The sequence below is a fragment of the Pteronotus mesoamericanus genome, unplaced genomic scaffold (assembly GCF_021234165.1).
Source record: "Pteronotus mesoamericanus isolate MK-2021 breed Mesoamerican mustached bat unplaced genomic scaffold, CSHL_Meso_final scaffold_533, whole genome shotgun sequence".
Classification (NCBI taxonomy): Eukaryota; Metazoa; Chordata; class Mammalia; order Chiroptera; family Mormoopidae; genus Pteronotus; species Pteronotus mesoamericanus.
In genome coordinates, this window is record NW_026555320.1 from 5,961,076 (window position 1) to 5,982,921 (window position 21,846).

The 21,846-nt window shown below is 60.6% G+C and overlaps 1 protein-coding gene across 1 annotated transcript; it reads left to right on the forward strand.

Annotated features, from left to right (window-relative positions):
* The first annotated feature begins 9,135 nt into the window (after positions 1-9,135).
* ALAS1 (5'-aminolevulinate synthase 1) lies at positions 9,136-21,574 on the forward strand. Its single transcript, XM_054594519.1, has 11 exons — positions 9,136-9,269; positions 10,105-10,323; positions 13,250-13,477; positions 14,210-14,356; positions 14,723-14,945; positions 15,786-15,970; positions 16,969-17,148; positions 17,473-17,637; positions 19,238-19,506; positions 19,998-20,160; positions 21,309-21,574. Exons 2-11 carry the CDS (start codon positions 10,125-10,127, stop codon positions 21,467-21,469), a joined length of 1,920 nt encoding a protein of 639 aa, XP_054450494.1. The 5' UTR covers positions 9,136-9,269; positions 10,105-10,124; the 3' UTR covers positions 21,470-21,574.
* Positions 21,575-21,846: the final 272 nt, after the last annotated feature.

The window sequence follows — 21,846 nt, forward strand, 5'->3', positions numbered from 1 at the left end:
GCCCTGCCCCCGGGCAGCCCGAACCTGCGGCCTTGGCTCGATGAGGGGGGCGGAGCAGGGACACAGCCAGCGCAGCCGCTGTGGGGGGAGGCAGGACACAAAACAAGGCTCTAGCGACCCCAGGAGAGGCCCTGAGCAACCACCCCCCCTTCACACACACGGGGGCCCGAGGGCGTCCGCCGCTCTCACGCCTCTGCCCGCAAGGCCGTACCCCTGGCAGTCAGACAGGCAGGGCTGGGCCAGCCCCCTTCTGCCAGCGGCCCAGCAAGGTCGTCCCTAGGCCAGGCCCTGTCTCAGGACACCCTCTGAGCTCACCAGGGTCACTGCGGGCAGCTGGCTAGGCCTGGTTCATCTGCACTGCCATGACCCCGGGGTGCGCGCCAGGGACATGGAGTGTTGCAAGGGTGGGGTGCAGGTCGGCGCTGATAAGGTTCGGGGGACCAGCGCCAGAGCCTGGCTGCCCACCCCAGCCCGGGCACCTCTCCTCTCCCCCCACCCCCACCCAGGGCATCAGACCTGGCATCCGACCAGACAGAGCGCCCCGCTCTGTGCCCCGTGTGGGAGGGCCCCCAGCTGCTCAGGCCCGGCTGGCTGGGGAGGCCCAGGCTTCGGCCCTGCCAGAGGCCCCTGAGCTCTGCCGGGCTCCGTTCACTTAAGAGCCCCCTGAACCTCATCCCCCGCCTTTGCCAAGCACTGGGAACAGCGCTGTGCACAAGATGTCCTGGCCCTGGCCTCGGCCCGGACACGCAGGGCTGCGGCGGCTGTGGGGTCCCTGAGGATGGGAGTGGGGGAACCAAGAGGCGGGGGGCAGCAACCACAAAGGCCGAGCTGGGTGGGCCTAAGGGACAGCAAAGCCAGTGTCTGGGGGTGTCGCCGGGTGGGTGGGCCTGCAGGCCCAGCAGGGACTGGGAGCCAAGGAGGAACTCTCTGCTTGAAACAGTCCTCTGCGACTACTTGAAATAAGCCAGCGGTTGGCCAAGCGTGGCCCCGGCGCAGCCCCGAGAGCTTGGAGCAGTGCAGGTCCTCGGGTGCCCCGCTGAGTCTCACGCCCGGGGGTGGGGTGCAGAGCCCTCAGGGGTCGCCGGGACCCCTTGATCGCTCTCACTACCAGGGCCTCGGAGGAGAAAGCGGGGTGGGGGTGTGGGAACTAGACTCCCACGACCGGTCCTCTCAGGGCACCCTGCCCTGCTGCCTCTAACTGCTGCGGCAGCCCGCGGCCCCAGGGAGGCTCCGCCGGAACCGCGAACAAGACACCGGCTCACCTTTGCTCGGCCCACCCGAGTTACATAACACATCTTCCTTACTCAACCCCAGAACATTTTTTTCCCAGAAAACACCTGTTAAGCACCCTGCACACCTACAAACACTACTTCAGTTACAGTTTGACATTTCCTCTTGCCCCATCCCCCCACCCCTCCCTCAGCAAACTGTGCCTGGCATGCAGTGACCAGTCGCCTGGCCTTTGGGAAGCGCATGAATCTCTAAGTGCACAGAATGGTGCCCCTGAGTGGATTGGGGGAATTCACAAACCCACTGACCTTTCCCAAGGCCTGGGGAGGGGGCATCCTTACTCGTGGGCTGCCCTGGAACCCCCCAGGGGTCTCGGAAGATCAGGAACAGGAAGGGGAGGGAGGCCAGGCCTTGCTCTTTCTGAAATATCGACGGTCCCAGGTGCTGAGAGCCGTCTGTGCCTGAGCCTGCGGCTGAGCTACAGGCAGCTTCTACAGAAGCTCTTGTTGCTGAGGACGTGCCGCCTCGTGGAGGCGTGGATGGGTCCCCAGCCGGCAGCCCTGCCTGCCCTGTCTCCAAGCCGGGCAGCCGCTCCCCGGCCCTGCCGCGGACAGCCAGGCATTGCGCCGGCGTGGGGGCCCTCGGAGGCCCCGGGCATGGCTGGGCTGTGGTCCTTCGCTCCAAGGAAACCTTGCCGGGGACCTATTCACCAGCAAGGGGCACCCGGCCATGAGCTGGAGTAGAGACTCAGGGGCCAAAGGGCCCTACTCCAAGGAGTCCAGGGACCAGGGAGTGCCGGCGAGGCCACAGGATCGGAGCTGTCCCCACTGCGAGTGCCGGGAGAGACTTGGAGCCAGTAGGTCCGTCCCCTATCAAACACGCAGAGAACCTGAGGCCCTGAAGGAAGGCAGTGCTGCAGTGACGCCGATGACCGTGATGCCACTGACCGTGCGCCCCAGGGCTCCCTGGGTCCCTGCCAGTCGGCGGGGTACAGGGCCACAAGGCCAGCCTTGAGCAGGACGGCCACAGAGCGGCCGGCTGAGGGACAGTCGGGGCTCATGCCAGTCCTGACCTCATCAGGGACGCGGGGAGGTGGGGAGAAGGGACGGTGAGGCCTCATCCCAGGAAGCTAGTGAGCACCTTTCTTTGCAGGGGTCGGGGGTGGCCGTAAGGATGAGGGGTGATCCAGCGTACCCAGCCCTGTGACCCTGCACTGCTCAACACATGCGGATGTGACACCGTGGATGACAATGCCACAACCATGGTGCCTGTGGCTGTCCTCATGTGTCTCCCTGTGACAGGGCGACTTGGCAGCCGCGTATGCCTCTGAGGACAGCGGCTGGGCATGGGGGGGCGTTGGTGGCCCCGGCACCTGTGGGCCTCGGACGGTGTGTGCGTGCGAGGACTATCCAGGGTCAGCGCCAGCGAAGGTGCCCAGCAGGCTGCTCTGGCGGAAACCAGGCCCTAAGAAAGCTTGACCTGTCACTTCAGAGCTGCCAGCAGCTTTGTGTCCGTACGGCACAGGCAGGACTTCGAAAAGCTATTTTGTATGAGTGGTTACGTGGATCCAGAGTGGGGGCATCCGTCTCGCTGCACGGCCACGGCCACCTTTCCACGTGCTGGCCACAGGGGACAGCGGGAGGGGGGCAGGCAAGGGGTGGGCGACTTGCCCCCTGCACTGGGGTCTCTCCCGCAGCCCCTGCCCCAGTTTGGCTCCAGGGGCCTCAGCCTGTGGGCCTGGCCGCACGCGCCGTCCGCAGGCCAGACCCAGGACAAGGGACGGCAGCCCCAGGGTTGGCGCAGATGGAGGCGTGGAGGAGGCTGCACAGGCTCCTGGGAGGGCCCACGTGCGCTGAGCGTGGGCGAGAGGAGGCGCGGTGGCAGGGCGCCCGCGCGCTGTGGGCACTCACAGGTCTCCCCAGGGCAGGTTCCCACAGGGCCTCGCCCCCAGGTGCCCGGTAAGCGACCTCGCTCGGACTCCCTGCCCATCTCTGGGCTGCATGCTGACTGGCCAGCTGCGTCCCCTTCCCACGCCGGCCCCTGTGCGGACTCAGCCTGCCCACACCCGGCCTCATCTCCAGGCCTGAGAACCTCAACACCTGCCCGCGCGCGTGCGGTGCGTGCCCGGAGGACCTGCATGTCTTCAAGCGGGCGTGTGCTTTCATTCATTCACAAACGCACGCACCTGCTTGCCTGCGCCTCCCCCCTCCCTCCCACAAACGCTCACTGAGCGCCTCTGGCGAACCCCCAGCTCTGTGGACCCCACCAGCCCCCGCAGGCCAGAGCAGTGAGGGCAAAGTCCCCACAGATCTCCATGCGGGTACCTCGGAAAAGAGGAACCTCGGGGCTGGGTGGGCTGGCGGCCGTTAACTGGAGGGAAGCTCTGGGCTGCTGTCACAACCAGGCAGCTGTGCAGAGCATGATGGGCTTGGAGGTTGGGCAAATGTCATGGTGCGCCTCCCCCCCCCCCCCCGCCGCCTCCCCAGGGCTCCCCCGCTCCCGCCCCCCGGCCTGGGTCTGGCACTGTCCTCCCGCCTGAACCCCAGGGTCGGCCTCAGCTGGGGTCGAGCCCCAAGGCTTCAGAGCTGTCCCTGATCCCAGACCTGTAGAGCACAGACCCTCCTGGCTGGCTCTCGGGGGCCCTCAGCTGGGCCCAGGCCGCCTTTGCTGCTCTCAACGCCCCCTCCCACCAGCTATGCCAGCCTCTGTGACTTGGGTGAGGGCTTGGGGGCTTCCGGCTCCTCCGCTCTCCCCTCCTCAGGGTCCTCGAAGGTCTGGGGAGCCGGAGCCCATCTTCCGTGGCCTGCCCCTTCCTCTGCCTTGTCACCCCGGCCACCTGGCCCGTGTTTTAGCGCTGTGACGGACACGTCCAAGGCCTCTTTGGTGCTGGGCACGATGTTATGGTGCCACGTACAAAGAGCAAGGAGCGAACGGGGGGGCGTGTGTTTTCCGAGAGCAGGTCTGGACACAGGGTGTCGGTCACAGGAGTGCTGGGCGCAGGAGGGGCTTGGGCTGCGGCGGTTGTCTAGGCAACGGCAGATGAGAGGCGCTGCTCTGTTTGCCCTGCCAGGCCTACTGTTCCCATTTTTCCCTGTACAAATATTGTCTATTCAAGTCAATGTTTTTCTTATTTAAAAAAAAAGAATTCAAAGTGCTCACAGAAAAATCTGGATGAAAGGCTTGCCGGAGGTGAGAGCCGCGCTTCCGGGATTAGCCTGCTGGGTGTGCAGGGTGGGGAACGGGGCAGAGGGAGCGCCTCCGGCAAGGGGTGGCGGTTTGGCCGCAGCTCCTGGCTGGTTGCCCCAGAAGGACTCTGACGCCCGCAGCAGGACCCCAGCAGTTCTAGCGCGGGCGTGTCACAAGCCTGCTGGGCTTGCATAAGAACCTGCTAACTCAATACCAGCAGGCCCCCACGGCTAACTCTAAACTCACCTCCCCTCACCACCTCCCGCCCTGGCCTGAGGGCCTTAGACACAAAGGGGTCCCCTGGAGAGGGGAGCCACCTGTAGCTACTTGGGCACCTAGACCTGAGGGTCTTGGCAAGAAGGCAAGTGACAGGGGCAAGGACACATGAGAGGGGAGGGAAGGCAAGCCGGCTCGAATTCTGACCCCAGCTCCGAATCTTGGGACAAGTCCCTTCCAACCTCAGTCCCCGCATCCGAAGCCACCAGCTAATACCCCGAGCCTGCCCCCAGCACCAAGACAGCGTGTCAGTGAACCCCTACGTCTGCCCCGTGAGAGAAAAATGGATCAGTCCGCGCTTGAGAACCGGAACCAGCTTTTCCACGTTATTTTAGGAGTTGGCTCATGAGATCATGGAGGCTGGTAACTGTGGCTGGGAGGCAAGGTTTGGTCTCTGCACCTGGGGAAGTCCCTCCAGGGAAACTGTTTTCCCTCCGAAGGCCTCCGGCCGGCTGGCAGCAGGGCCCACACATGGGGAAAACTCCTTGGCTGACTGTGGACGTTAGTCACACGCAAAACTCCTGCATGGCGACAGCCAGCGCCTGGCCGAGCCACGGACACCGCGCCCCATCTGTCCCTGGCCTAGCCAAGTTGACACGTAGCAGTTAACTGTTGCAGAAAGTGTAGCTCCCTTTTCATGCACGAGGAAATCGGGGCTCAGAGAGGCTGTGCCCACTGCGCAAGGCGAAGCAGCGCGAAGGCCGGAGCTGGGAGCCACTTGGCAGGGCAGTGAGAGACAGACAGGAAAGCGCGCCGCGCCGCTGCCCGGGGCTGTGGCTGCCGGAACCGCCATTAATGCTGGAAAAGGACGGCCTGGATGTGGGCACTGGAGGAGGAGGCGGGGAAGAGCTGCTCCCACTGCGGGGAGTGAGTTCTGGAGGGCAGGGCAGAACCCCACAGAGCCTAGGGCCCCCTCTTCCTTCCAAGGGGCACCCCAAGGACAGAAAGAAAAGGGTGGAAGGTGGCCTCCACCAGCCTGGCTACAGGGGACAGGGAAGAGCAGTGTCCTCCTGCATGTGGACTCTGGAAGAACTCTTGCCCCCCGAGGCCCTGGCTGGCCGCGCAGAGGCTCCTGAACGTGGGTGACTTCCACTGCGTTGGGCTGGCTGGCCCTCAGTGGGGCGTTTGCCCCGCCTCCCCCGGAGCAGCGGACCACTTCCACCGAGACCTGGAACCCATGACGCAGCGCCAGCCTCCTTTCTGCCGGCTCCTGGCCCTGTCCTTGGTGGTGCGCTAGGACTGGAAGGCAGAGGTCAGGCATGTGCTGTGCTCGCTGGCGGTGTGACCTCGGGCAAGTTACTTAAGCATTCTGAACCCGTGTCCCACACATGGGCTGACCATCATGCTGGCCTGCTGCTCCAGGAGCTGAGGTTACCTACATAACCACAGCACCAGGCCGAACCTCTGAATCGAGCTGTTATTGCTGCACTCACGGCCCGGGCTCTCTCCCCGTCCACACGGCGCCGCCGCATCCCTGAGCCTCGCTCACTCTCCCCCTCCTCTGTTCCTGCTCCCCCTCTGGCAGAAGGGGTGAGGGCAGGCCTTTAAGAGCACCTCCAGGACCAGAGAGAAGTGAAGGCCCTAGCCTAGGCTGACAGTCACTTTGTGGGTATCAGCTGGGACTCTGGGCTGGCCCCAGGCCCAATCCCACAGTGATCATCAGCTGCGCAGGCGGGAGATACTGTCCACCTTCACAACGGGCTGGGTCCCCTCGGGCTTCCTGCAGGGGGTGGCTGCGGGGCTTCCCGCCTGCTGACCCATGTGGAAACTGAGGTGCAGAGGAAAGCACCTCACAGTCCCCCAGCTCCCGGACCCTCAGAGGGGCACTGCTAAAAATAACTCCGGGGGACCAGAGTGGGAGAGGGTGGCATCCCGGGGCAGGGGTTGACATTTTCCTCCTGCCTTGACCGCTCGGCAAGCGCTCGGCGCAGGAGCCCCTGACGGTGCACTGACGCAGACGCAGGGCGGGGCAGGGGGGGTGGAGGCCAAGCCCAGCGTCATCCCAGCATGGGGCCCAGCCTCGCCTGACTTCAGCGGCTTGGCCTTCCCTGCCCGGGGCCAGGGCGATAAGATGAGCACATCTTGCAGCTCTGAGAAGGGAAACAGGGCAGGAGTGAGGAGGACAGAAGGGAGGGAGGGAGGACAGGCTGCGGGGAAAGAAGGAAAAAGAAGGGAGGAGGGAGAGGGGAGAGAGCAGCCTGAGCAAGGCCAGCAGAGGGTCAGGACTCTGCCAGCGCGGGCGCCCGGCTCCGAGAGGCAGAGGCAACAATGGAAGCCTAGGGCGCCGGGCGATCTGCCCGGGTCACAGAGGGGCACGGCCAGGATTACAGCTCATGGCTTCAACCCTCGCCCCTCGTGGTCTCCAAGTGGAAACCACTTTCTCAAAATGGAACCCCAAGATACTCCACCCCGCATTACCAGGAGGGTGGCCGGGCTAAAAACGCAGATTCCTGGGCCGGCATCAAAGGGGTGTGGCCTGCAAGTATGCTCTTTGACCAGCGCCCCGGCGGTGGTCATGAGCCCTGACCCTGGGAAGCTCTCGGGCTCTCCCGCGGCCTCTCTAGGCTGACCTCCTGGCCCCAAGTCCCTGCTGCAGCCCAGCAGCTGGGGCTGACTCACGACTCGCAGGGCCCCGAGGACTGGCCCGGGGCTTTCCCACTCGAGGCTTCACCCACCCACCCCCTTCCCGCAGCTCCGCCCTTCCCGCTGCTGCTCCGAAGCCTTCCTGGCAGTTGACAATCCCCCTCTGCCCCTCCTTCAGTGTCTGTTGGAGTAATAGCCTCCTCCTCAATCTGGAATTATTTACAACATCCTATTTCGTTGCCCTGAGAGTCTGGTTTGTTTCCCAACCTTTCCTTCTATTAAACAGGAAACTCCCGGAGGGCTGGAGACTTGTTGGTTTATACAATAAGCCTCTGGAACCCATGACTTCACCTGATCCTCCCGCCAACCCCAAGTGCCGGGGCTGGGAGAGCCCACAACAAGGGAACCCAGCCTCAGAGGGGCTGGAGCCTGTCCGAGGCCAAGCCAGAGTCAGGCCTGGGTGGGAACCTTGCCACGTCCAGCTCTACTGGCCAGTTCTTTTGGTTCTGCTTTGCCTTGGGTCACACCCACAGCCCCGTGAGGCAGGAAGGACGGGGGTATGACCCCATTGCTCAGACAAGGAAAGTGAGGCCAAGACAGGCAAAGCATGTTCAACATCACCTTTATCCTGTTTCCACTTCTATATGGACTTGGGTCTGACTCCAAGTGCGGACGTTTTCTCCTCACTCCCGTCCGCTGATGGGCACTGCCCAGGGCCCTTCAGCAGGAAGGGGCAGAGTGGGGCCTTGGACTCCCAGGCCGAGGTCTTCATCAGGGCCTCTGGACTGGCCCTAGTGCCTCTCTGGCCCCAGATGCGGTCTCTGAAAGTGAAGACTCGCCTCACCTGCCTCACCATTGGCTGGAGACCCAGAGATAGGAAATGGGAAAAGTACCTGGACACAGCCTGGTCACTGCCACTGAGGCCCGGCTAAGGAAAGGCCAACCTGGATAGCCCTTTCCCTGAGCGTGGACGAGGGCAGCCCTGAGCCTGGCACACGCCCAGACCAACCCAGCCTCCGCTCAGCTGGGAAGGGCGTGGAGCAAGGCGGCCAGGCTGGCATTCCTGAGAGGGGTTTGCCAAGCTCTGCCCTGCAGGTGTGGTCTGGGGGACAGTCAACTTTGGGATGGAGCCTGCGCCACCCAGCCAGTGCCCAGGGTGACCCGCGAGGGACTTTGGACAGCCCACGATGAAAAATTTAAAAAGTAACTAATATGTGTCAAACCCTATGTCAGCCCTGTGCTTCCCCCCTGCGCCCCCCTGAGCCCAGGCGCTCAGAGCTGTGGGGGGTGTGGGTTCCTTCCAGCCCTGCTCCTTCTCTGCATCAGCTTAAGCCCCTTCATCTCGGTCCAGGAAGTGCCACAGCCGGGTCTCCTTCCGCTTCTGCACCTCCTCCTCTTTCTCACCTCTAGGTCCCCACCTCCAGCCCCTTGCACAGCACCCCGGACCCCTCCACTCTAGGGCAAGCCAGCCCCACCTCCTCCAGGAGGCCCTCGGTCGCGACTGGGAAGGGGAGCTGGCTGGGGGATACTGCGGTGAGGACCCCCGTGTTGGCCCGCCCTCCGGCGTCCCAGTCTCCGGACTTCACATCCCTCTAGCCCCCGGCCGGCCCCAGCGGCACGGGTCCTCTGACTCAGCCCTTCGGTGGCCCGCGGCGGGGGACAAGCCTCTGAAGCCTAGAGCAGTGGCTGGAAAAGCAGGAGGGGGTTGTCCGCCCACTGCCCTGCCCCTCCTCTCGCCCGCCCGCGACCCAGGGCCCGCCCGGCCCACCGGTGTCTGCTCTGCGGTCGACTCCCCAACCGCGACGCGGTGCGCCTGCGCAGAGGCCGCCGGAGCCCAGGGCGCATGCGCAGCGGGCCCTTCCTGCTCTATATTAGGGCGGCAGCGGCCGTGGCCGGAGGCGTCTTGTGTGGACAAGGGCAACGTTCGGATACCAGCGTCGGCTTGCGTGCTCGCCGCCACCGCCTCCACGGCCTCCTCAGAGTCACCGGCGCAGGTGAGAGCTCGCACGCCGTGGCTCCGCGTGCCCTACCAGCCCGCGCTGACCCCGCTGCCCCGGGCGCTGGGACCCCATCCCCCACCGCCCCGGTCACCTGCCGCCCTGGGGTCAATGTTCGCCTCCCAGACCTTCGGCCTATTCGACCGCCTCCCGACCTTCCCCTGTAACTAGCCGCTTCAGAATTCCCTTCTCATAGCCCCCACCCGGCTATTCCCGGGCCTTCGATCCCGGTTAACCTCTGACCTCCCCCTGTCCTGGACTGCCGCCTCGCGCCAGGCCCCCGACGGCGCGTCCTTAGGCGCCCTCTGCTCTCAGCGGTGCCCAGCGCCTGGGGAGAGCCAGCCCCAGGGACCCAGGGCCCGGCTGGGTGCCGCCCAGGTCTGGGAGGGTGGAGAATCCGAGAGAGCCCTTCCTGCCTGCGTGGATGACAGCGGCTTCTTCCCTAGCCTCCCTTCTCTCCTTGGGTGTGGGCTGAGTGTCCTATGTGTGCATCTTCCTGGAGAAGCGTCGCACCTCCCAAACCTGTTCCCGACTTGTCCCTCATGTCGCACCCATTGTGTGTTAATCAGTGCCTACCCCACTTGGTAGAGCTGCTTTGCAAGTGCTCTTGTATAGTGGGGACCCGGGTTACTCTGGGGGACCTGGGTTGAGTGTGGCCACCACTCCTTCACTGAGTTTCCCATCAGTGCTGTGCTTAGACATTTGTGAGTGAGGCTGATTGGTATCCCAGAGGACCTCTGCTGTGAACCACGGGTGACCCCTGAACCCAGGGACCTTGTGGTTGTATTTGTGTTATTATTAACAAGCATTGACATCATTCATCTTTCTGCAGGATCAGTGCACCTCCCGGACATGGAAGCTGTTGTTCGCCGCTGCCCATTCTTGTCCCGAGTGCCTCAGGCCTTTCTGCAGAAGGCGGGCAAGTCTCTGTTGATCTACGCCCAGAACTGCCCCAAGATGATGGACGTGGTGACCAAGCCAGCCCCTCGGGCCCTGTCAGCCTCCGCAGTGCACGGCCAGCAGGCCCGGGAAACCCCTCCGGCCAACGGGAGTGAGTGTCCTTGGCAATGGAGCCGGTTCCATGCATTTCCAGGCCCGAAGCAGCTCCGGGCCCCGGGGTGATGGGGGGCGCCACCCAGGGGGGTGGCGCGGGACTAGGCTCAGTTCTTGTGTGGACTGTCTCATGTCGTTGTCACCCTCACCTCTCAAGGTAGGCGCCTGTAGTTTTCCCGTCTTTAAAGGTGAAACGGTGGCCGGCGGCCCACGTTGCCGGTTTCTGGAGTGCTCGGTCAGTGTCCTGTTCACGAAAGTGTAAAGTGGGCATGTTCTGTTCTAGCCAGCGTTCAGAAGGGCTTGCTTGGCCCTTTGGCCTTTTTTTTTTTCTTTTCTTTTTTGCCTCGGGACAGACTGTTTTTAGAGCTGTTTGAGGTTTGTAGCAAAATTGAGAGGAAGCTTTTGGGTTTTAAAGTTGCAATTTTTTTCTTCTGTTTTGCCTTTTAAAATTATTTTTTAATTTTATTTATTTACTTTTAGGGAGAGGGGAAGGGAGGGGGAGAGAGAGATCGATGTGCTAGAGATAGATGAGTTGGTCACCTCTCGCCCGCCCCCATCTGCGGACCTGGCCTGCAACCCAGGCGTGTCCCCTGACTGGGAATCAAACCGGTGACTTCTCGGTTCACAGGCCGGCGCTCAACCCACTGAGCCACACCGGTCAGAGCTAAAATTTTTTGTTGTGTTAAAATGCATGTAACAAAACTTGGCATCTCAATCTTTTTTTGTTTTTCTTTTGAGGTTCTTTTAAAAATTGTTTTTAGTGTTTAAAAAATATTCTGTTAATCATTTTTAAATGTACAGTTCAGTGGCATTAAGTAATTCACATTGTTGCGCAACTGCCCACCACTCATCTCCAGAACTGTTTTCATCTTGCAAAACTGAAACTCTGTCCCCCATTAAACACTGACTCCCCACCCCCTCCCTCAGCCCCTGGCAAACTCCACTCTACTTTGTGTCTCTGTGAACTTGACTACTCTAGGAACCTCAAGTAAGTGGGATCGTACAGAGCTTGCTAAGTACGATCATCTAACACTCGTCTTTATTTTATATACAATTTTTTTGCATTTTGTTTTTAATGAGGAGATCAGAGTTGTATGCAGTTTGGGTCTGGCCCTGCCAGGGGAGGCTGCAGCTTTTCAGGTTCCACCTCATCCTAGAGAAGAATGCTCTTCCTTACAGGCTCTGCAGGGTGTGTTCTCGTGGTGGGGACAGGTGAGGAGGGAACGTCCTCTTCTTTAAGTAGAGAGGATTTCGTCCTTTGTAGGGTTTCTTTTTATCTTGACCTTTGTTCAGGAGTTATTTTTTGACTAAACAGTCAAAACCCTCCTGTACCACTGCGTCCCCAGCCCTGGAGGGGCAGCCGTGTCACAGGGGGCTCGTCTGCTGGACAGGCTACCACGCAGCCAGCACAAACGGCACTCACAGACTGGGCGAGGTCAGGCAGGTCTTTACAGTGAGAAGAGCAGAAGAAACAGCCACCTGCCGAATAAGAAAAACACTTTTTAAACTTGTACATAGGGAAAAAAGATAATAGACCCAAACTTAGGCAAATGTTATGTTTTTTAAAATTGATTTGAGAGAGAGACACACATCGTTCCACTGACTGGTGCTTCATTGGTCGATCCTTGTTTGTGCCCTGACCAGGGATGGAACCCACAACCTTGGCACATTGGGATGATGCTCTAGCCAGCTGAGTACCGGCCAGGGCTTGCGATGGCTATTTTGAATGATAAGACTCTCTCTTTCTCTAGACTTTCTATGTTGAATGTTAGGTATTAATGAATAAAGTGAATGTCATAGCAATTTTTTTATTTTTCTTTATAGGTTTTGTTTAATCCTCACCCCGAGGGTATGCTTTATTGATTTGAGAGAGAGAGAGGATGTCAATTTGTTTTTGCTCTTATTTATGCCTCTCGTATATGCCCCAGTCGGGGATCGAACCCACAACCTTTTGATGTTCGGGACGACACTCCAGCCTGCTGAGCCACAGGCCAGGACAGAGGAATTTAAGTGTCTTTGCGACATATTACCCAAGTTGTAGGAGAGACTGGCCTGTGACTTACAGGAGTACTCCTGAAAGACGAAAGGCTTTTCTAGAAGGAAGGTGAATGAATTTGCCCAGTGGGAGAGCGAAGTCAGTGTAACTAGAAGCCCCGGTGCACGTCAGAGAACCCTGACGCGTAGATGAGGAAGTGTTGCCGGACGACGTGTGCGCCTGTGACGTACTCACAGCTTGTACTCTCTGCGATAGCAGTCCAATGACGTGCCCTTTGCCTAATTTCCTTTGTTAAGAAGAAAACCAATAGTGTATTTGTTAAGAAACAGCAAGTTTTTTGTGAAGAATCTGTGTAGATCCCTGACCAGTGCGGCTCAGTTGGTTAGGCGTCACCGGTTCGATTCCTGGTCAGGGCACGTGCCTGGGTTGCGGGTTCAGTCCCTGGTGGGGGTGCGTGCGGGAGGCAACAGACGGCTGTTTCTCTCCTTCCTTTTCCCCCTCCGTCCCTTCCCCGCTTTCCAAAAATAAACAAATTCTAAAAACACAAAAAAGAACCTGTTCAGACAATATTAGCAGAGAGGACACTGCAGGCGCACTTCCAATGACCCCTGAGAGTGTGTTCTCCTGGAACGAGCTGCGTGCACTCGGGCCAGGCTGTCTGGAACCAGGAAAGGCCGCTGCCTCTAGTGGGTCGGGTGAGAAGTACCGGTGCCAGGCGGCTCGCCGGTGCACCTCATGGGAACATTGTTTCCATTGAGGCAGGGGAGCGACCGGGCTCCTGGCAGGATGGGCTGAAAATAAACGTGCGCCTGGATGGTGGGGCGGAGCAAGTATCAAGTTTGTCCTGGGGCCTCAGAGAGAGAAACAGGTGGTGTTCTGTGTGGCGTGCCGCCACATCCGGTGCTTCAGTTTTCCCATTCCCCTGCAGAGGACACAACTGCCAGAGCTGAGGCTCCGTCGGCCCCGGGTGGATCCGAGCAGGCCCCAGGGGGCACACCGCGGCCCGCCGGACACCCGCCCACAGCCCCGAGCCAGGGCGCCGCCAGCAAATGCCCTTTCCTGGCGGCCCAGATGAGTCAGCGGGGGAGCAGCGTGGTCCGCAAAGCCAGCCTGGAGCTGCAGGAGGACGTGCAGGAGATGCACGCCGTGAGGACAGGTAACAGGGCGCAGGCCCCGGGAGTGGACGGCGTCCTCTTGGCTCTTGTGGACCCCAGATTTATTTACAAGCTATTATTAGGGTAGTATTTATGTGAACACCTTCCTCTTTTAGAGCTGCGAAGGAAGGTCACTGAGACAGTCAGAGGACCACATTGCGCAATGGGGGACTTTCTCGGCTCTGTGTGTGGGATGTGACCTGCTTTTAAAGCAACCACTCGGTTTCTGAGAACACCCTGCAGGCATGAGCCGTCCCATGCCTCTCTATCTTTTCCATCATCCGGTGGGAGTAAAGGCAAAAAACACATTGCCGCATTAAGTGATGGTCTTGGGACTCGCCAGCTGCGTGTCTCATTGACGGTGATTGAGTGGCAGCTGTAACCCCAGTGAGGCTGTCCCCATAGACACCGAGGGTCCCTGAGAAACGTCACCAGCAGAAATGATGCATTTGGCTGGACTTGTTTCCTGTGATGAAAACGGACCGGGGTCGGGGCTGGGCGGGCTGGGCTGGGGTAGGCTCACCAGCCAGCGGGAGAGCCTCGGGCTTCAGCGTCCACCAAAGCCGGTGGAGGCCTCGACTCTGGCTGCACAGTCACTAGAAGGAAGAGTTACACTCAGCTACAGCTGACTGTGGCCCCGGTAGGTGGCCAGCTATTGGTGCCAACGAGCCTGGGTGGTATGGTGAACTCCCAAGAAAACGTCGGTCCCCTTTGCCATGTTACTGTTGTTACAGAGGTTGCCCAGGGCTCGGTGAACCCCAGCATCATTAGCGTGACTGGCGGAGGGGAGCCGAGTGGTTTGCTGAAGAACTTCCAGGACATGATGCTAAAGCAGAGGCCAGAAAGAGTGTCCCACCTACTTCAGGATAACTTGCCAAAATGTAAGTCTCAGTGTCCTTTGCCTGATGTGGAGGAGTTTGGACCTTAAACACGCGTTCGGTTAAACACCAAGTTGTGTGTGGGGTGCGGATTAAGAGACGCGCCCCTTGCCTGATGCAGGTGGGCACCCTTGGCCGCGCTGAGCACGCGTCCTGCCGGCGCCCCGCCCCGCCCCGTGACGCCTGCCCCACCCAGGCGCTGCGGTCAGCTCTCGCCCTGCGCGGTCTCAGGACGAGGACGTGCAGTAACTTGGCCCAGAACCTCCCCATTGCCAAGTGACTGAGCCGGGATGGGCACCCAGGTCTCGCACCAAAGCCCAGACGTGCTTCTTAACCATTAGGTGATACTGTGTTTCCTTGTGTTTTCAGCTGTTTCCACTTTCCAGTATGATCGTTTCTTTGAGAAGAAAATTGATGAGAAAAAAAATGACCATACTTATCGAGTCTTCAAAACTGTGAACCGGAGGGCACACCTCTTCCCCATGGCAGACGACTACTCGGACTCCCTCGTCAGCAAAAAGCAGGTGTCGGTCTGGTGTAGCAATGACTACCTGGGCATGAGCCGCCACCCACGGGTGTGTGGGGCAGTCATGTAAGTGGCCCTCAGCTCTCAGACTCCACCGACGGTAGATACGTGGCAGGACGTAGACGACTGGCCGGGGCTGGCCCTGTTTTGGGAGCGGGTGCCGCGGCCGACAGTGGGCCGTAGCAGAGGGCTGTTCATAGCCGGGACAGATGGCTGCAGGTGACTTTTAAAGAAACCTGATGTGCAAGTAGCTGGTGTAGGAGGTTCATCATGCGCCTGTCTGTGCACCTCGCACCACTCCGCGAGCGAGCGAGCAAGCGGGCCTTTAACACCAGGCAGCCTTGGTTATGGCTGCGGATGGAGAAATACAAGTCGAGCAGCGCGGGGGGGAAGGCCGCTCAGAACAGCACCGGAAAGGGTGGTGGGCCCCCTCCTTCATGCCCTTCGGGAGGCTTGCCGGGGCCCAGGGCACTGGGGACGGCTGCTCGTCAGCCCCTCCAAGGAGGCATGAAGGAGAGGCCGTGCCTGGGGTGTAGTGACAGATCTGTCCTGACGTTGTGTGGCTGGTGGGCAGAGGGCTCAGGCGACTGCCACTCCCGGTGTCCCTCCAGAGACTGATGCTGTGTTAGTGGAGAGCGACGTTTGTCAGAGAAAGGAAACCTTAGCAAGTGAACTCAGCTAATACTAAGTGCTCAACTGACGGTTAAGTGGACACTTGATGGTCCCTGGAGGCATCGTCCGCTATGTTGCCAGCTTCTCCCTTCTCTGAAGGCAAAGTTCGGGCCCCCGACTGCCCGTGAGAGAGCTCCCGGACCAACAGAGGCGTCTGTCTCCCGGAGCCCCAGGGCGGGGGTTCGCGCAGTGTGCGCACCGTGAGGCTTACTTTCCCTCTGCCTTTTTTTTAAGGGACACTTTGAAGCAGCATGGTGCTGGGGCTGGTGGTACTAGAAACATTTCTGGAACCAGTAAATTCCACGTGGACCTGGAGCGGGAGCTGGCCGACCTCCACGGGAAGGACGCAGCCCTCCTGTTCTCCTCGTGCTTCGTGGCCAACGACTCCACCCTCTTCACTCTGGCCCGGATGATGCCAGGTGGGGGCCTGGGCGGGGCCAAGGACCGTGCCCCCTGGGGTCTGTTACCTGTGGTCCGCGGCAGCCCAAAGGCGCTGCGTGGGAAGTGCCAGAGAGAAACAACTCACGGTTTAAATTGCACATTCTGAGTTGTGGGATGAAATCTCGTGAGTCCTGCTCTGTCCCACGTGGGTGTGACTCATCCCTTTGCCCAGCATCTCCACGCTGCAGCCCCCAGTCACTCCGTGGCTGTCTTAGTTATCAGATCACCTGTCAAGGTAGTGCACTGCTTGTGTTTGAGTCACCCTTGTTAGTGATGGCCCCCAAGCACAAGAGTGGGGGTGCAGGCCCCTGAGATATGCCAAAGAGAAACCCTAGGCACCCCCTTTAAGTGCAGAAGCTCAAGTTCTTGACCTGAGGAAAAAGGCCATGTACTGAGATGGCTAAGATCTACAGTAAGAAAGAATCTTCCACCCGTGGAGTTGCATGATTTGTAAATCGGACTTCATCGTAGGTGCATACCCGCGGTGGTTTCAGGCGTCTGCCGGGGGTCTAGGCCCGTGTCCCCTTCGGAGGACGGGGCTAACGAAAGGGGAGTACTGACAACAAAGAAAGCTTACCAGAGACAGGGAAGAGAAGAGGCGTGTCTGGGAGCAGCTGCTCCGGAGGACGTGCATGTTGCCCGCGCATCCTCGGTCCCAGCCGAACGCGACACCAGAGGAGAGCCGTGTCGGAAGGGCCCGTCTTCTGGCTGACGGCTGTCAACATGCTTCTTATTCCACGAGAGCCCTGTGGAAGGCTCCCCTAATCGCTTGCAGTTAGCCTCCGGCCGAGTTGGAGCGAGGCAGCCACACCGAGAGGCGGCGAAGGGCCCGCTGCAGGGCCTCCGCGCCCGTGGCCTCCGTCGGTCTGGGAGCTTGTCCGACAGGGCAAAGGCAGCAGCGTCTGTTGCCCCGGCCTGCCTGGGACGTGACGTAACTCAGGTATGGGGGCAGTAAATGCCATTCTTGTCATTGCAGGCTGTGAGATTTACTCCGATGCCGGGAACCACGCCTCCATGATCCAGGGGATCCGGAACAGCCGCGTGCCAAAGCACGTCTTCCGCCACAACGACGCGGGCCACCTCAGGGAGCTGCTGCAAAGGGCCGACCCCGCCGTCCCCAAGATCGTAGCGTTTGAAACTGTCCATTCCATGGATGGTGAGTCCAAACAGAGGCCAGTCTGAAGCCTGGAATGAAAAACTGGGCTTGAGTTCTTTAAAACTGTGTTTCTTCTGTTTTTGCAATTTCTGTCCGTTCAGCTCTCTGCTAGGATTTTGTAGTTGAGGGATGTTGTATAGATTTGGGTAAATGTAGATTTTCTACCCCCTTGTGGCTCCTACTCAGCTCTGGGACCCTGAGATTGAGAAGCTGGGGAAGTGCATGTAAATGAGACTTAGAACCCCAGTCACCCTGCTCTGGCCTTTACCAGAGTGGAAACTGGTGAGGCGCCCAGCCCTTCAGCGCGGCCGTGTCTCTCCCCAGGGGCGGTGTGCCCGCTGGAAGAGCTCTGTGACGTGGCCCACGAGTTTGGCGCCATCACCTTCGTGGATGAGGTCCATGCAGTAGGGCTCTACGGGGCCCGAGGCGGCGGGATCGGCGATCGGGACGGAGTCATGCCGAAGATGGACATCATTTCCGGAACGCTCGGTACGTGTCCTCTGCACGCGGCGCCAACCCTGCTGTCCAGCGGGTCCGGGGACGCCCGGGTCTGGCAGGGCTGGGTGAGGGTGCAGGAAGCCGGGGCCCCGTTGGGGTGAGCTTTCATTCTCTCCGTGAGGCGGTGGCACAGCCCAGCAGAGCCCTTTGGGACTAGGAGGCTGGGCTCCCGGAATCAGAGCGAGTCTCGCAACCTCCGCAACAGCGGTGCTGTCTCCGCTGTCGGGCTCGTCCCCGATGGTGTCGTGCCTGCCACACGCCATGGCTACAGCCTGCCCGCTGCGCCTCCAATGCCCCTCGTAGGACTGGTCTCAGCGGCCTCCAGGACCCGCAGGTTCTGTGCCCGCCACGTGGGGACCGCGCCCTCACCCAGCCACCGTGTGTCTCCACCGCTCCTCGTCGCCGAGAGGCAGGGTCTCCTGGGGCCGGACTTGGAGCCGTGCTGCCTGCAGGCATGAGCGCTGCCCGCGTCGCTCCCTGGCTCCGGGACCCTGGGCTGGCTGTTGGCCAGTCAGCGCCGCAGGCTCCTCATCCATAGACTAGTGATTACAATAGCAGCTTCCTCCATTTTTGTGGAGAAAGTAAATGAATTGTGTGGAAATAGCTCCTGTTGACATTCTCTTTGTCTATACGACGCTAAAGAGATGGAAATGTAATTCGTACAGATTTGAGGATTTCAAGATAGTAAGGCACTCGGAGGCCCCTGTAGCAGCTGGTGCAGGAAGGGCAGGCCGGGAAGAGCGTCCCTCAGCCCTGGTGCGGAGCGGGCGGACCCGGGCGGGCCGGAGGGCGGGGGCCGCCGACAGGAGCAAGCCCTCGCCAGCACGTCGGGATCCCAGCGGCTGTCTTCTTTAGACACGCTCTCGTGGCGTGGGCCCCGACAAAGGGTGGCCACTGGGAGGGAGAGGGGCTGGGAGAGATTTCCCACTGTAAGAGCTTGTCCCCCCAGCCCTGCGTGGGGCCAGGCAAGCAGGCTAATTACAGAACGTGATGTTATGGTCTCAGAGGACCTGGAGTCCTTGGTCCTGAAACCTGAAACACAGGTTACATAAAGGGGCTTAACGAGGATTGAAGAACGAGGCTGGCCCTGAGTCCACCTGAACAGGTTCTGCGTTTTCATGTGCATCTGGAAAAGCTGATTGTCAAAGTTTTGTGTTTACTTAACCAGGAAATAATACTGGCCCCACCGAAGCAGTTCAGTGGCTTCCTTGGGCTGTAGTCCAACCTCCAGGGCTATGCCACGCACCGCCCCCCAACCCCCGTTCCCAGCGAAGAGGCCCGTTCCAGGCGCATGCGCAGCTGCAAGCTCAGGACCGGGCCTGGGCAGTGGGTGAACCACAGGCGAACCACAGACTGAGTGGGAGAGGCAGCTGCGGGATGTTCAGGCTCCCTGGGACCAGGCCCCACCTTGGTCATGCCTTGCGTGAGACCCCTTCATAAGCTTCCTCAGTTTGTTCCCTTTCAGAGATGGGGGGACGTCCGTCCCTTCAGTCTTAGGGCAGAATAAGGGGACAGAGAGAAGAGGATGTGCCAGGGCTTCTGCGGCACCGCAGGGCTGCCCTGCGCTAAGCCACTGCCTCCTCTGCTCCAGGCAAAGCCTTCGGCTGCGTGGGAGGCTACATCGCCAGCACCAGTGCGCTGGTCGACACCGTGCGGTCCTACGCCGCTGGCTTCATCTTCACCACCTCCCTGCCGCCCATGCTGCTGGCCGGAGCCCTGGAGTCCGTGCGGATCCTCAAGAGCGCCGAGGGGCGGGCGCTGCGCCGCCAGCACCAGCGCAATGTCCAGCTCCTGAGGCAGATGCTCATGGACGCCGGCCTCCCTGTCGTCCACTGCCCCAGTCACATCATTCCAGTCCGGGTAAGAGCCCGCCCTGGGTTGGGGCTGGAGCCGTGGCCCCGCCCCTCTCCGAGGCTGCCTCACTGGGAGCCCAGTGGGCTGGGCAGAGGGTCCCTCTCCGGAGCCTGTGCCTGGCGAACTCTGGAAGCCGGTGCTTGGCCCGCTTTGCAGTGCAGCTTCCTGTTCAGTTCATTTCAAAATAGGTATCATGTGTCCCTGCAAACAGTAACGCTATTGGTGTCACACCTGAATGCGTGTAGTTAATACAGCGCCGTCCCCCGGGATATGCACTTCCCTGGCTTCGGACCAGCTGCGGTCACAGAGCTGCCGCCGTCCCCACGTGAGCCTGGCGGCAGACCCAGCGCCCGCCTCTCGCGGTGTGCGCTCTCCGTCTGCTCCCCGGGCGCGTGCGGCTTGGCCCAAGCTGAGCCTCGCCGCGCAGCTCATCAGCGCCTCCGCTACGCCGCGGACCGTCCTACTCTGACCTGGCCTTCTGTTGTCTTCAAACTCAGGTGGCAGATGCCGCTAAAAACACAGAAATCTGTGACGAACTCATGAGCAGGCATAACATCTACGTGCAAGCCATCAATTACCCGACGGTGCCCCGGGGGGAGGAGCTGCTGCGGATCGCGCCCACCCCCCACCACACCCCCCAGATGATGGGCTACTTCCTCGGTGAGTGCCTGCAGCGCCCCCCCGCCCCGGCCCCCGCAGAGCTGCAGGCCGGTCCTCACGGTGTCCCCGTCACCAGGAATGTTCCCGGGTGCGCCACTCTGAACGCCACTTAGGTGGTGGCTTCACTGCCAGAAGCTGCAGAGTCACGGTGGCAGCTCTGAGGGAGCCTGCTGGTCCACCCAGTGTGCCCAGTGCCCCCTGCCGGTGACTTAGGGCACCAGGGACGGCCGCTGCCCGGGAGGGGGAGGCCTCTGGAGGATGGCCTTGTTCTCCTGTCCCTTCCCTGACACTGCGCGGTCCCTGAGGCAGTGCCCCACCTGGCCAGCCCCGCACCTGGCCCCTTCTGCTAAGAGACGGGGTTTCGTCACACTCCTCAGAGGCCGTGCGATTTAAGACCTGTGAATCGCTCGTTCCTGAAGTTCCCATTTAACACTTTCAGGCCACAGCTGACCGCAGGCAACTGAAACTGTGGGTAAGGGCGGGGGGCTCCTGGGCAGGCAGACACCATCACCACTGTCTGATCCCAGACACCTCGTCACCCCAGGGAGAAACCCCACAGCTGGCAGCAGCCTCTCCCCAGCGCCGGCGATGCCTGGCCCACTTCCTGTCTGGATTTGCTGTGCCCTGTCTCCCGGGCGGGAACCGGGCAGTGTGCGGTCCCGCGCCTGGCTGCCCTCACGGCCGCGCTCTCCAGCGCCGCACGGGCCGCAGCGGGACCCGGGCTTCCTTCCCTCTTAGTGCCAAACAGCCTTCCTCAGCTCCAGTGCCCTGCCTGCGTCCGCTGGCGGTTGGACGTTTGGGTTCCCACTTTGTTTTATTTTTTAAATATTGTATTTATTTTTAGAGAGGGGGAAGGGAAGGAGAAAGAGAGGGAGGAAAACTTCAGTATGTGAGAGATACATCACTCAGTTGCCTCTCTTGTGCCCGCTGCTGGGGAACCTGGCCTGCAACCCAGGCGTGTGCCCTGCCTGGGAGTTGAACCCGCAACTGTTGGGTTTGCAGGCTTACACTCAATCCACTGAGACACACCTTTTTGACTGTTAGGAAAATAATGGTGCCAGGAACATTTGCGTTCAAGTTTTGGGGTGGACATTTTCATTTCTCTTGGATATGTATTCCTTTTAATTGTTTGAAACCTGGCCCCACAGAGAACCTGCTGGCCACGTGGAAGCGCGTGGGGCTGGAGCTGAAGCCGCACTCCTCAGCTGAGTGCAACTTCTGCCGGAGGCCGCTGCACTTCGAGGCGATGAGCGAGAGAGAGAGGGCCTTCTTCTCCGGCATGAGCAAGCTGGTCTCCGCTCAGGCCTGAGCGCTGTGGCCTCAGGGCCTGCCTCTCCCCGCCCTGTTGTACCTACGGAGTCTCCAGAAGCGTCTATGTCGGTTAAATTATATTAAAGTTTAATCTATAGTAAAAGCATAGTCCTGAAAATAAATTGTTTGAGTGACGGGCCCTCCTGTTTCTGGCTGCTGGATGGAAAAGCCCTTGTCTCCTCCATTCGTGGCCAGTACTGCCAAGTGTGTGCAAACGCCCCGGCCCCCGGGCAACAGGCTCATGGCCTGCAGTCGCGGGGCCGCACAGGCTCCGACTGGAGTCCCCGTGGCACCGGCCGGGCTCGCGCTCTGTCCTGTGCCCCACCCCCATCTCCGCCGTCCCCGCAGCGCAGCCGCCCGCTTCCCCTTCCTTCC